Here is a 13,165-nt window from a genome sequence, read left to right as displayed (position 1 = left end):
TAAAAATCTTTTTTAAAAAAGAAAATTGAATGAATGTATGAAACAAGGAGAAAACAGTAAAGTCAGTTTATGAGCTCCTGACAGATTATATGACAGACCACAAGGGTAATAGCAACTTTATTATTATTAATTAATTAACTAATTTCAATTGTTGTAATTGATATACTATCGTGGTTCCTGATCCAAAATATACAAAAGACTTTTTTATATTTAAAAGTCTCCCTCCTGGTTGCACAAATATGTCAATATATTAGAAACCATTGAATTGTACACTTTAAATAGGTGAATGGTATGAGAACGAATGAATGAATGAATGAATGAATGAATGAATGAATAAATAAATAAATAAATAAATAAATCTGCTGAAAAAGGAAAAAGTCACCCTCCTATCCTCTCACCCTTGTGCCTTGGCCACCCTGTTTTCCCAGAGGCAACCCTGTGACCAGTTTTCTTCTTCCAGAGATATAGAAATATGTATATATATTTCTTCCCCTCACCCTCTTTTTTCTTTTTGAGCAGGAAAAGGCTGTCCTTTCTCCCTCCTTTGAATACAAAATCCTTGAGAAAGAAGGAGTCTGACTACCAGGACGGTAGATGTACTGGCCATGTGGCCGCAGAGGGGAGGCGCAGGCAGGCACCAGAGCTGTAAACTGGGTTCTCAGGCAGGGTGAGCGGAGCTGAGGCTGTGTTGGTGGAAGGATGGGAGATGGAGCAAACCAGAGACCGCAAGGAAGACTTCACTTAGTTTGACACCCAGGCTGCCTGATCTTTTGCCACTATAAAAGGTGACAAATATATCCCAATGTGCACAGGACTTTCTGTTTTAAAACAAATTCCAGAAAACCCCCAGTCCCAGAACTATTAAATCATCCTAGTAGATTGAGCCCCTTTCTCTCTTTTTTTTTTTCCTCCCCAGAAGATGGTGAGTTTTATTTTATCTTTTCTGGATAGAGGCTGGATTTGCTCTCGAATGTTCCAGGGTGGCGAGAGACTAGGAGGAGGCACAGGATGTAGAGATCTATTCCATGTAATCTTCTCCCTCATTCCCATCTCCACAATCAATGGAGAGAGCAGCATACCTGCTTGCAGAACTGAACTTGGAGGCGAGATTTTCTTCAGGTTCTTTGTCTCAGGTTCAGATTGGGGCACTTGACTTCTTTTGCCATCATTCCTATGTGATTCCTTCCAGTGGTCTTTCTTCCCTTATCTCCTGAACCACAGCTGGAGGTCCCACTTTGACCTTTTGGACATTCATCCCACATACTTAATTTTCATCTTTCCATGTTTGGTCCTTTCTCGGATGGTTGAGCAGGAACTACCCCACCCCCTACAGGGGGTTGCTGCTCTGTGTCTGAGCCCTGAGATCCAACAGAAGGGCTAGAACTTTGCTGCACCCAAGCATTCTGCTTTGGTGGAGGGCCTGGCATTACTTTTAGAGGCTGTTCAGGTTTGGGAGGTTTAGAAGTTGGAGAGTGACAGTCTTCCTCTTAATTGAGTGTTTGATTTTCTAGAGACTTCTCATGCTCTCTCCTTGGTGCACTTCTGCCAGATGGGGTTGAGGTCCCAGCCTGAGATGACTCACTTCCTGTCCTCAACCATTTCCTTTCTTGAATTTCTTTACTTCGCCAGCTTGGAATCTCTCCCAAGGCTGACATTCTAGTTTTGCTTCATCCAGCTGACACTCCTCTGTTCCTTCTCTCCCCTGTCCCTTCTATAGCTACTCTTCTACTTTTCCTTCTTTAGCACTTGTGTCAACAGTCTTTGACCCTCCATAGACGGGCTGCTCAAATGGTCTGTGAGGTGCTAGCAGAGGAACCATCCTCCTTGGAAGTACTCCAAGGCTTTAGACGCGGTTTGTTGGGGACACCTCTATCAACATGCCTATAATCATCCTGAGAGTAATCATTGCTGAAGCTCCATGACCAATCATCTCTTCTGTCATATCTGTCTTCATAGCGGTCCCTTCCTCCTCTGTATACACCATCCCTATGGTACCCACTGCCAAATGTTCTTCTGCCACTGCCTATCCTGGAATCATTGCCTCTGTCATAGTCTCTGCTGCTTCAGTCATCACAGTGATCCCAGCCCCCATATCAATCCATATCGTGGTGTGGGCCATCATGGTACCACATCCCAATGCCCATTATGATATTGGCCAAAATCATAATGATCTTGCACTTGTCTCCAAAGCTATCATCACCTCTTCTAGGCAGGTAGGCATCAAAGCTGTCTGTCGCAAGATGGGCCCTCCAGTGTGTATCTATTTTGTCAGAATCCTGATTTCTATCTCCACCAGAAGAATGATCATTCCTGCTTTTATCCTGCGTTTGAGCAGCAAGGTCCACTCAGATTCTCCTGTTGCCTAGAGACTCTTCATTTGAGGCTCAGGGCACTGAGCAAGCAATTCCAACTCAGGTCCTCAAATTTAGCATAACCCAAATCTTTCAACCTCTCTGGGTTGCTGGGTTCATATGGTGAATGTACTGCACTGATATTTAATCTGTGTCTTCTGTCACAGAACAGGGAACATTTCCTAGAAAAGCAGTGAGGGTGCCAATTTAGGAAGATAGGTCTGCTCGATATTGGTTTCCTGAGCAGCCCAGGGAGCAGTGGGCAGGATAGAATGGTCAACTGAAGGAGTCAGATACACATGGTCATCAGTACTGTGCCAAATGGCTGAACCATCTCCTTACAGGTTATTAGTTTCATCAGCCCAGCTGACTGGTTTAGGGACATAGGTGCTTCCTCCACCAGTTCCCCATTCTCAACCAGAAAGTCTGTTAGGGAGATAGTCTTCCCCTTCTTATTCTTCTTTTTTGCTGGGGCTGCCATGTTGGGAGACAGAGAGTGATCAACCCATTTATGATTATAAAATGTCCCCCTGTATTTCTAGTAATCTTTCTTACCTTAAGGTTGACTTTACCACAGACAGGGAGAAAATATTTGCAAAAGACGTATCTGATAAAGGACTGTTATCCAAAATATACAAAGGACTCTTAAAACTCAACAATTAAAAAAAAAGAACAACTCAATAAAAAAAATAGGCAAAAGACCTGAACAAATACCTATTTGCTATATATAGATAGGAAATAAGCACATAAAAACATGTTCAAATGATGTGTCATTAGGGAAATGCAAATTAAAATGAGATACCGCTACACACCTATTACAGGATCTAAAGTCCAAAACGCTGACAATACCAAATTCTGGCAAGGATGTGGAACAACAGAAACTCTAAATCATTGCTGGCGGGATGCAAAATGGTATAGCTTCTTCGGAAGACAGTTTGCTGGTTTCTTACAAAACTAAATAAACTCTTACCTTTTACCCAGTGGAGTTCAAAACTTATATCCACACAAGAATTTGCACGTGGGTGTGCATAGCAGCTGTATTCATGATTGCCAAAACTGGAAGGAACCAAGATGTCCTGCAGCGGGTGAATGGATAAATAAATAGTGGTCCAGCCAGACAATGGAGTAGTACTCAGTGCTAGAAAACAAATGAACTTTTTATCAAACCATGAAATGACACAGAGGAAGAAAATGCACTTGGGATATTAATCATAATTATTTTATAGCCTGTGTCTGATATCTTCAATATCTCCATTTTCTGTGGATCTCATCTATTTCTGTGTTTTTCTTCTGATTTTCTGTCACTTGGTTCTATTTATTGACATAACTTGTAGATTTTTGCTTAAATGCTAAACACTGTGTATGAATAATTATAGAAGCTCTATATAATGCTTTCCTTCTCCAGAGATAATTTAACTTTCTTCTGGCAGAAAGAGTAGGGGCAGGTCACCCTAACCCAATTAAGGAATACAGTATTTTGAGGCTGGTTTTTTAAGGCAAATTTATTTCCCCTTTGTCCTTATTTCCCTTCGTAGTGTGTCTAGAGTCTCAACTGGAAGTGTTTTTCAGAGCTCCAACTCCTTGCTGGGTCTTGACTTCCACTTTTTGACTCGCCCCCACCCCCAACCACCACCACCACGAGACTGTTTCACTCGTCTGCTTCTTTCTGCTGGGCTTCTGATCTCTTATCGGCATGGTGCATGGCTAAGGAATCAGCACATGCTTAGTGGGAAAAGGAGTTGGAATACCAGCTCACTTTTCAATAATTCTCTTTTCTCTGGGATTGGAGCCCTTCCAGTCCTGGCTCTCTTGCTAGCCCTGAACTCCATTTTGTTCTGGTAGCCCTGAGACTCCTCAAAGCTCCCTAAGAGGCACCTCTCTGCTTGGGTTCTAGGCTGCACTTTTTTGTTTATAATTCAGCAAATGTGTCAGGCAGGGAATGATGGAGAATGTTACCCTGATCTCATTATATTTTCTTTCTTTCCTATTCTTAGCCCTTTGAATCCTAGATGCCTTGTTTGCTTTCCAATACCTTCAAAGTTTGGTTTGTTTTTTTTTAAATCTAATTTACCATCATTCTCTGTGAGATATTTGGTCTAAACCCAATTACATCAGAGCTGGAAGCAGTTGTTCAAATATTGACAGGTATGATACAGTTTTCAGTCTGCCCCCTTATAAAATTATGTGTGGTATGAGGATTTGATTCTCTCACCACTTTTCTTTATTTGAAGCATGTAGAACACTTGCTTTCAGAGGACACCATGTCTTTTGTTTTTTTATTTGACAGGAATGGATCTTTCATATACAAATATGCAGCTTATTTTTTCTCTGTTGCTTATGAGAATTAAAATAGTATTACTTGGTGCTAATTCAATAAGTACAAATGCAAGCTTGGGCCTGAAATGTCAAAGAGGTTTACCCAGATGAGCCAATAATTATATTTAATTTTTTTTAAAAAAATTTAAATTATTTTAATAAATAAAATAAAATATAAATATTTTAAAAATTATTTTTAAAATTATTTCTACAATGTTACATATAAAAAAATCTAGGGGCACCTGGGTGACACGGTTGGTTAAGTATCCAACTCTTGGTTTTGGCTCAGGTCATGATCTCAGGGTCGTGAGACTGCCTATCTCCCTCTGCTCCCCCCCCCCATATAAATAAAATAAATCTTTAAAAAAATTATCATCCAAATAAAAACAAAATTAAAAATATTTTATTCTATACTTGCTGACCATAAAGAATATATTAGTGGCCCCACGAAAGAAATAATTTCATCTGTGATTAGTGATATAAAGTGATACTTTGCATTTGTGTTTACTTATTGTTACCTGGTTGTTTAGATTTTTTTTTAAGAATTTTTATTTATTTGAGAGAGAGAGAGAGAGCACAATCAGGGGGAACAGGAGAGAGGGAAGCTGGCTACCTACTGAGCAGGGAGCCCGAAGCCGGGCTCGATCCCAGGATCTTGGGAACATGACTGAGCCGAAGGCAGACCTTAACTGACTGAGCCACCCAGGCTCCCCTAGATTTTTTTTTCTATATGTAAAGTTGTATAAATAATCTCCATAGAAAAAAGAGGCATAACGTTATAGAAAAATGGAACTAACCGACCAAAGACAGCCCCTAGCTACCGTAAATAACCGAAGAGTGCCTGGGACAAATGGCCACAGAAGACGCTGTGAGACTCAGGACGAAGCTGATTGTCCCAGAGCATACAGCAAGTTACTTAGCACTCCAAAATTAGTGCTGCTTACTGTCTCTGTTTTGCCTTAAATTGGAAGAATTACATACAACTGGAAGAATAAAACTACCTCCTCTCTTTCCTTCAGATAGAAAATAAAAATAATGAAGCCCTTGAGTAAGAATTTTCCAGTGCAAGGGTCTTCGTGCATTTAAGGGAATGCTGGCTGCTTTCCTATTCTTGGCAGGCACACAGGGGTTTGATCGTGAAAAGGTAAGATTGAAGAAAAGGCACTGATATTTCTCAGCATAATGTAAAATCTTGATATCATTATGAAATAGGATTCTTTGCAATTTATAAAACAGTTGGGAAAAATCCTTTTTCTACTTAAGAGTAGCCTCTGAAAATCTCTGAGACTCAACTTGTTTTGGAGGAAGACCAAGTATAACTAGACACATACACACACACATAGCACATGTGTGAGTATATACATAGGGGTTTGTTCCTGCATTTATGCATACATGCCTGCAGGTCCCACTTTTAGAGCGATGTCCAAGGGGACCAGAAAGGATCATCTATATCTGTCCAGGACTAGACCCAACTGTGTAAATTCAGAAGTTGATCATTATCAGTTATGCTCCTGGTGAAGCCTCAAGGCATTTCTTTAGACCCAGTCGCTCAGATAAGGGAACAAATACTCATCATGGGTGTGGTGGACTAGAGTCTGGTCACAAATCTTCTCTCCCCTGTGGTAGTAATACACAGCCCCCCTGTGAACATGGCCTCTTACTGTAATGGCTCTGCTTCCCTGCCCTTTCACTTTGGACTGGGTTGTGTGGTGTACTTTGGCTACAGGGATGTTAGCAGACATATAAAAGCAGGGGTTTGAAATATGTATGTGTGGTGTTCTTCTTTATTGCTAAGTAGTATTCCATCACATGGCTGTACATCCATCTGTTTATCCATTCACTAGTTGATAGACATCAGTGTCTCCAGTTTGGGCAATTATGAGGAAAGCTGCTATAAACATTCACATAGAGGACTTTGTGGGAATGTATGTTTTCATTTCTCTTGGGTAAAAACCTAGGAATGGGACTGTGCAGTCAGTCATATGGTAAGTGTATGCCTAATTGTATAAAAAGCGGCCAAAGTGTTTCCAAAACAGTTTTCCCATTTTGCATTTGGACCAACAATGAATGAGAGTTCCAACTGCTCCACATCCTCCCCGACACTTGCTACTTTTTTCCCAAAGAGCTGTTCTAATAGACATAGAGTGATCTCATTGTGTGTATTGCTTTGAAGCAAATGGCTCATGCTAGACTCAGGCACAGATATAATTGATTACTCCCATAGCACTTGTGCTAGACTGGATTTTTGCTCTCTGAAATCCTATGCCTGTGTCCGTTGTCGTGTGACTTTGCAGTTTCTCTCACTAGTGGCAAGGCATATTTTCCTGCTTCATTGATGTTGGGCCTGGTCATATGCTCACTTAGCCAATGGAATATGAGTAGAAGTGACAATACTGCACTTCTGACTCCAGTTTTAAGAGGCCCTGTAGACTTCCACTCATCTTTCTTGTGTTTTTGCAATTGCCATACAAAAGATGTGTTCTGTGGGTGCCTAGGTGGCTTAGTTGGTTAAGTGTCCAACTCTTGGTTTTGGCTCAGGTCATGACCTCAGGGTCATGGGATTGAGCCCCATGTCAGGCTCTGCACTGAGTGTAGAGCCTGCTTGAGACTCTCTCTCCCTCTTTCTCTGCCCCTCCTCCTGCTTGCTCACTAAATAAATGAATAAGTAAATAAATAAATAAATAAAATCTTAAAAAAGAAAAGATTCTCTCTTTCTCTCTCCCTCTGCCCCTCCCCCACACTCTTGCTCTCTCTCTCTCTCTAAAAAAAAAAAAAAAAAAAAAAAAAAAAAAAAAAGACGTGTTCTGGCTAGACTGACCCCCAGGTGAAGGGTATGAGTTCCATATATGTATAAATGTTACACAGGCACATCAAAGGACTCTCAAAATCATTAGTCATCACGGAAATTCAAACAAAACCACAAGGAAATACCACCACACACTCACTAGAAAAGCAAAAATTAAAAGACTAACAATATCAAATGTTGTTGAGGGTATGAAACAACCAGAACTTTCACACACCACTGGTAGGGGTGTAAAATGAAACCACTTTGAAACCACTTTGGAACACAATGGAACACATTGTCCAATGGCTTATTGGACATTTATATACCTTTTTTAGTGAGATTGCAATTCAAAGCATTTACAAAGGGAAGAATTTATATGGGTAGGCACCCAATAGAGTTTGCCGCACAGTGAAATATACAGGGCTGTATCAGTTGACTATTGCCATAATAACGCTGTGTAAGAAACCATCCCCAAATGCAATGGCTTAAAACCACAGAAATTTATACTCTCACAGCCTTCACCTGGGGATTGGCTAACCTAGCCAGAGGACGAAAACTGTTTGGCAGATTCATATAAAGTTAACGTACATCAACTACATGAGCCAATAATTCCACTTCTAGGGATTTACTCAAGAGAAATAAAAACTTACACCTACATAGAGACTTGTACATACAGGTTCATAGCAGCTTTATCTTCAATAGCCCCAAAATATCCCAATGTATACCAACGGGCAATGGAATACAACTCAGCCATAAAAATAAAGAAAGTGTTGCAACATGTAAGAACATGTATGAATTTTAAAACATTATACTGAGTGAAAGAAACCAGACACAGAGAGCATATACCGTACAATTACATTAAAAATTCTAGAAAATCTATTGTGACAGAAGACAGATCAGTGATTACCCAGGACCTGGGGTGGAAGAAGGACCTGTGAGGAGATACAAGGAAGCTCTCAGGCACGGTGGGAATGTTCTGTTACCTTGGCTGGTGTATACATCTGTTGAAACTTATCCAAGCAGGCACTTTCTATATAGGTACACGTATTAAATTGCAATAGTGTGGGTTATAAATTCTCTCCTTCATCCTCACCAGCAGAGAGGCAGTATGCTTCCTTTTTAGCTCCGGATGACTATTGTACATCTTCTTGGCCTGTGAAAGGTAAGCAGAAGTCTCTTAGCGGGGCTTTTAGGAAAGCTCTTGACAGAGGGCAAATTCAGGCAGCACCAAGTACAGAATTTCTCCGCTAATAGACTGAGCCTATGATTCGAAATCACTGACCTCTTTTGTTCACCTTCCAGACCATGCTCAGTTTTAGAATCAACTGGGCAACCCTGGTTCAGATACTTAAGCACCAGCTTCTTTTCCTGGCTCAGGCTCATTGATCAGCTATCCTGCCTGGTTCCAACTACTCTTACACTTTCCTGAAGAACTCACCCTCCTAGTCCAGGGTTCCCATGCAGCCACCATGACTCTCCATGCTGTCCCCAAACCGGCAGCTTCTCTCTTCCCTCCTTCAAGTTATTCTTCCAGTCAGCTGACCATGACTCATGATTATGACTCTTCTTTTTCCAAAATGGAAATATTCGCATGTTTTTTTTCTGAGTATAAACCTTGACTGTCCTTACTGGCATTTTCCACCACTGTGCTCTTCTGTCTGTGCCTTTTCCTCATGGCACTTACTTTGTTTTCATAATATAAATATATGTGTGATTATTAAAGTAGTGTCAGTCTCCTTAACTAGAGAAATGTTAAGCTTCAGAGGGGCAGGGACCATGCCTGTTTTGTTCACATCCTTATTCCCATGGTACTTGCTAAATGGTAATGAGTAAATAAAACTTTCACATCGATTGCAGATGGCAAGCAGACTCCTAATTCATTAGCTCAGATTACTGTTCATGCCATGATCATTTTTTGGAAAAAGTTAAAAAAACATGAAGACTAGGTTCACAAACATATACACACTAGCTGATTTCAAATGGGCCATTACAAATAGTCAACAATCATTTTTCAGCTCCTGTTAATTTTTTTGACACCTTTCTTATATTATCTATTAAATATCACTTTGGCAGGAAATCTTATTTTCTGTTTTATTAAGTAAATCATGATCAGCTAGTTTGAACTCTCTCACCTATTTTTTCTTTCAAAGTTAAGTTATTCTTTCGGGGTACTTCTTCAACTTTCAACATGGAAGGCATACCTCTGCTTCCCCTAATACTCTGGGATCTTGCTTCCTTAATCACCCCCTTCAATCTACAGCAAATACAATCTCCCCTTCCATTTGTCTCTTTCCCTTCTGTCCTGTTGAATGCATTCGCTCGTTCATTGAACAAATATTTATCAAACACTAAACACCTTGCCTTGTTTTAGGCTCTATTTAGGAATACATCGATGAGCAATTCCTCATTAGAACTTATATAGGGGTAGAAGGAGACAGACAATAAACAAAACAGGTATATATATTTCAGTATTTAAAGTCTAAGGAGAGAAATAAAGCAGGGGGTGTTTAGGAAGTGATCTGTGGGAGATGTTTCACTTTTAAAAAGGGTGGTCAGGAGAGGCTTCACGGGGAAGGTAACAGAGCCTTAAAAGAAGTGAAAATATCTAGGTGTTAGGGGCTGAACTGTGTACCCCCATTTCCAAATTCCTATGAAGTCCTTACCCCCCAGTACCTCGGAATGTAACTGTATTTGGAGATAAGGTCTTTAAGGTGATTCAGTTAAAATGACACCTAATGAGGGTTATGACCGGGCCTCTGGGGCAGGAAAACCAGTGAAAAGGGTTTTCGCAGGGAAGACTGAGTTACTGGGTTAAATATCACTGATAAGGTGAAGACAGAATTGTCTTTTTAGCAATGGTGGCCTCAGTGAGAACAGTTTTGGTGGAATTGTGAGGTTGAAAGACCAACTGTAGTGTGCTTGAGAGGGAGAGAAGAGGAATTGAAGACAAGGATTTTAGAACACTGCAGAGTTTTGCCGTTCTGAAGAGTAGGGAAATGTGGCAGGAGGTGGAGGAAGAAGTGGGGCTTTTTGTTTTGCTTTTGGAAGGAGGAAATTAGAGCATGTTTGTATGCCAATGTCTTTAAGAAAAAAATCTTCATCTTTGATGAGGCAGTAGCCTCCCAGCTAGCTTACTTGTCTTTGGTGTCATTCTTTTGAATACGCTGCTGATGGACGCATTTTACCGTTTCATTCATCTGCTCAAAAATTTTCAGGGTCTCTTTAACTGCTGTGTGAAAAGTTCCAATGCCTTAGTTGAACATACAAATTTTCTGCAGTTTGGACTTTTGCAGTTTTATCTTTCTTCGTCGGAGCCCCATAGTGAGGTACAGAGGATGACACACCAGGGTCGGAAGGCTTGGATAAAGTCACGGAGCCTTAAGTACTAGGTGTGTGACTTCAGACAAATGAGGGCAACGCACTGGGCCTGGGCTCCTTCCCTTTATAACGAGTAAGGGGGCGTGTCAGATAGACTGGATCCTCTGTAGGTCACCGGCATCTCTAGCAAGCTGCAATTTCAGCACCATCGTGGCCACAAGCAGGGTATTCTCCCGAGCCCGCCCTGTCCCTTCCACTTCTGGGGACCACACCTCCTGTACCGTCACTTATTTTTCTTGCTTCGCTTTTGCCTTTCCCAACAGAGCAGGCTTTAGAAGAACCACAGTGGCAGCTCCTTTAAGGTCGGCCGCCTCCCCGCCACCAGGGACTCGCCTCCCACTCTTGCTTTCACTTGGGACCATCCACTTCCACAGTCAGAAACGGCCACGTATTAAGTGCCACTTCCAACCAATCAAGAAGAAGTTACCTCAGACCTTTGGAGGGGCATCCACTTCCACCAATGATCTTCAAGTCTTCTCTAGCGCCTCATTTTTTGAGGGGCGAGGCCAACCGCAGCGATGGCCAATCTGCTCCGGGAAAATGTATTCCGGTACTGCGGAGCCTACCAATCACGTGAGAGGATTGCAGGGAGGGGCGATTCTCATTGGTAACCCCGTCCGGAAGAGGGCCGGGCCTCGGGAGAGGGCACTACGATTTGATTGGCAGGCGTGATGTTGACATCTGGGGAAAGCCCACCTTCTCCAAGAACACCAGCCTAGGTCTCCAGAGTGACGGAGGCCGCAGCCAATCAGGGGGGAGACGCGCGGAAAGTTTGTTCAATGGGCGATGATTGAGGGAGGCTGTCACTCAGGTGGCGGTGGCGGAGGCCGGGCTAAGACGTGGCCGGTGGAGCTCCGCTCTGCTGTCCAGGCCGTCGGGGCGGCGACGGGGTGCCTAGAGCGTCCTCGTCCTGGTCGGGCGCTTCCAGCAGCGGGAGAGGCAGGCGCCGGCGGCTGCACCTCCATGCTCGCACGCGGGGCGGGACGCTGATGGAGCGCGCCACCCGCCCGGGGCCGCCCGCGCGGGCTCTGATGCTGCTGCTCCTGGGACTGGCGGCGGGCGCGGTGGCCGCGGGGCGCGCCCCCGATCTCCCCGCGCCTAAGGCGGAGGCGGCGTTCGGCCTGGGGGCAGCGGCCGCTCCCACTTCTGCAGCGCGGGTGCCGGCTGCAGGGGCCGTGGCTACGGCAGAAGTGACGGTGGAGGACGCCGAAGCTGTGCCGGCGGCCGCTGTGGACCAGGAGCCGCGGGACCCGGAACCCGATGACGAGGCCGACCTACGGCCGCGCGGCAGGTGAGGGGCGTAGGCTGAGCGCCGGGGTCGGCGACCCGGCAGGCCACTTGTTTATGGCACGTGTGCCGCGGAGGATCGGGGTTCCGGGGTCCCCCCTCGGCTGAGGCCTCTCTCAGAGGATGGACAACTGGTGACCCGGGAGCGAGCGCGGGGCCGCGTTTCCATCCCCCGGGCCAGTGATCGGCCTTTTCTCCGGTCCTTGCTCGCAGGCAAAAGCAGCATCCTTGAAGGTGTCTGGGGGATGCTTAGAGAATGGAGCCCAAAGGTGGGAAAGAAACATCACTTTCCCTCTTTTTTTGTTTTCGAACTTTATTCGTGTTGCAAGGACTCCCTCCCCTTTTTCTTCTTCCATGAGTCTTCCCATATCTCTGATGGGTTGACAACTGTTTGGGAAGAGGACTTTACAATGACATTTCTGTATTTCCGTTTCAACATAACCCTGTAGTGGCCTCTGGACCAGGGGTGAGGTCAGTATTTCTCCAACTGAGATCTGCAGAACATCTGCATCGGAATCACCTGGGGATGCTGGTTAACTGTGCAGTTTTTTAGGCCCCACCCTAGATGTGCTGAGTTAGACTTTCTTGGGGCAAGAACCTGGAATCTGCAAGTTTAACAAGCACTCCAGGCAGTTCTTGAACACAATAAAGTTTAAGAGCCGCGGGTAGGTCTTGAATTTTGGCAGTTCTTTGATATTTAGAGGGTTTAAGATAGGTGAACATTTAAAATAGGGTTGTCTTGGTTGATTTGCTTAGCCTCCTTAAAAATGTTACTGCAAGGTACGTGTTTTTAAACACTTTTCAAAATCTGGACACAAATGTAAGGGATATTAATGGTAAAGTATTTTGCGGGCAGCTAATCTCAGCACAACCAGGGAGAAAGTGATGTCCCATCTAACAAATGGAGTGATAGGAGGAGCATTAGGTAAATTAAACCAGAGAGTGCTAGAATCTGGATTAGAAAGTATTGTAAGCTTATAATGTAGAAATTACTAGATCCTAACAACTTAGATTTAATTTTCAGTTAAATATCAGAACCTCGGTCTAT

At 43.3% G+C, this 13,165-nt stretch overlaps 1 protein-coding gene and 1 pseudogene across 2 annotated transcripts in view; one reads left to right on the top strand and one right to left on the bottom strand.

The window, feature by feature from the left end:
• Positions 1–370: 370 nt before the first annotated feature.
• On the bottom strand, positions 371–8,546 carry LOC123799630 (eukaryotic translation initiation factor 4B pseudogene; annotated as a pseudogene). The gene is made up of 2 exons (XR_006781667.2): positions 8,436–8,546; positions 371–3,489 (listed from the first exon to the last, which is right to left on the bottom strand). The product of XR_006781667.2 is annotated as a eukaryotic translation initiation factor 4B pseudogene (transcript).
• Positions 8,547–11,613: 3,067 nt separating this feature from the next.
• The window catches only part of EIF2AK3 (eukaryotic translation initiation factor 2 alpha kinase 3), a 68,096-nt gene continuing 66,544 nt past the window's right edge, over positions 11,614–13,165 (top strand). The window contains exon 1 of the mRNA XM_045808893.2: positions 11,614–12,121. Within this exon, the coding sequence (XP_045664849.2) occupies positions 11,820–12,121 (302 nt within the window). The 5' untranslated portion in view covers positions 11,614–11,819. The remainder of the gene's footprint in view (positions 12,122–13,165) is intronic.

The sequence above is a fragment of the Ursus americanus genome, chromosome 7 (genome assembly GCF_024610735.1).
Source record: "Ursus americanus isolate L20-20 chromosome 7, mUrsAme1.1.p, whole genome shotgun sequence".
Taxonomy (NCBI): domain Eukaryota; kingdom Metazoa; phylum Chordata; class Mammalia; order Carnivora; family Ursidae; genus Ursus; species Ursus americanus.
Note: the sequence above shows the minus strand (reverse complement) of the source record. Positions and strands in the feature narration are given on the sequence as shown.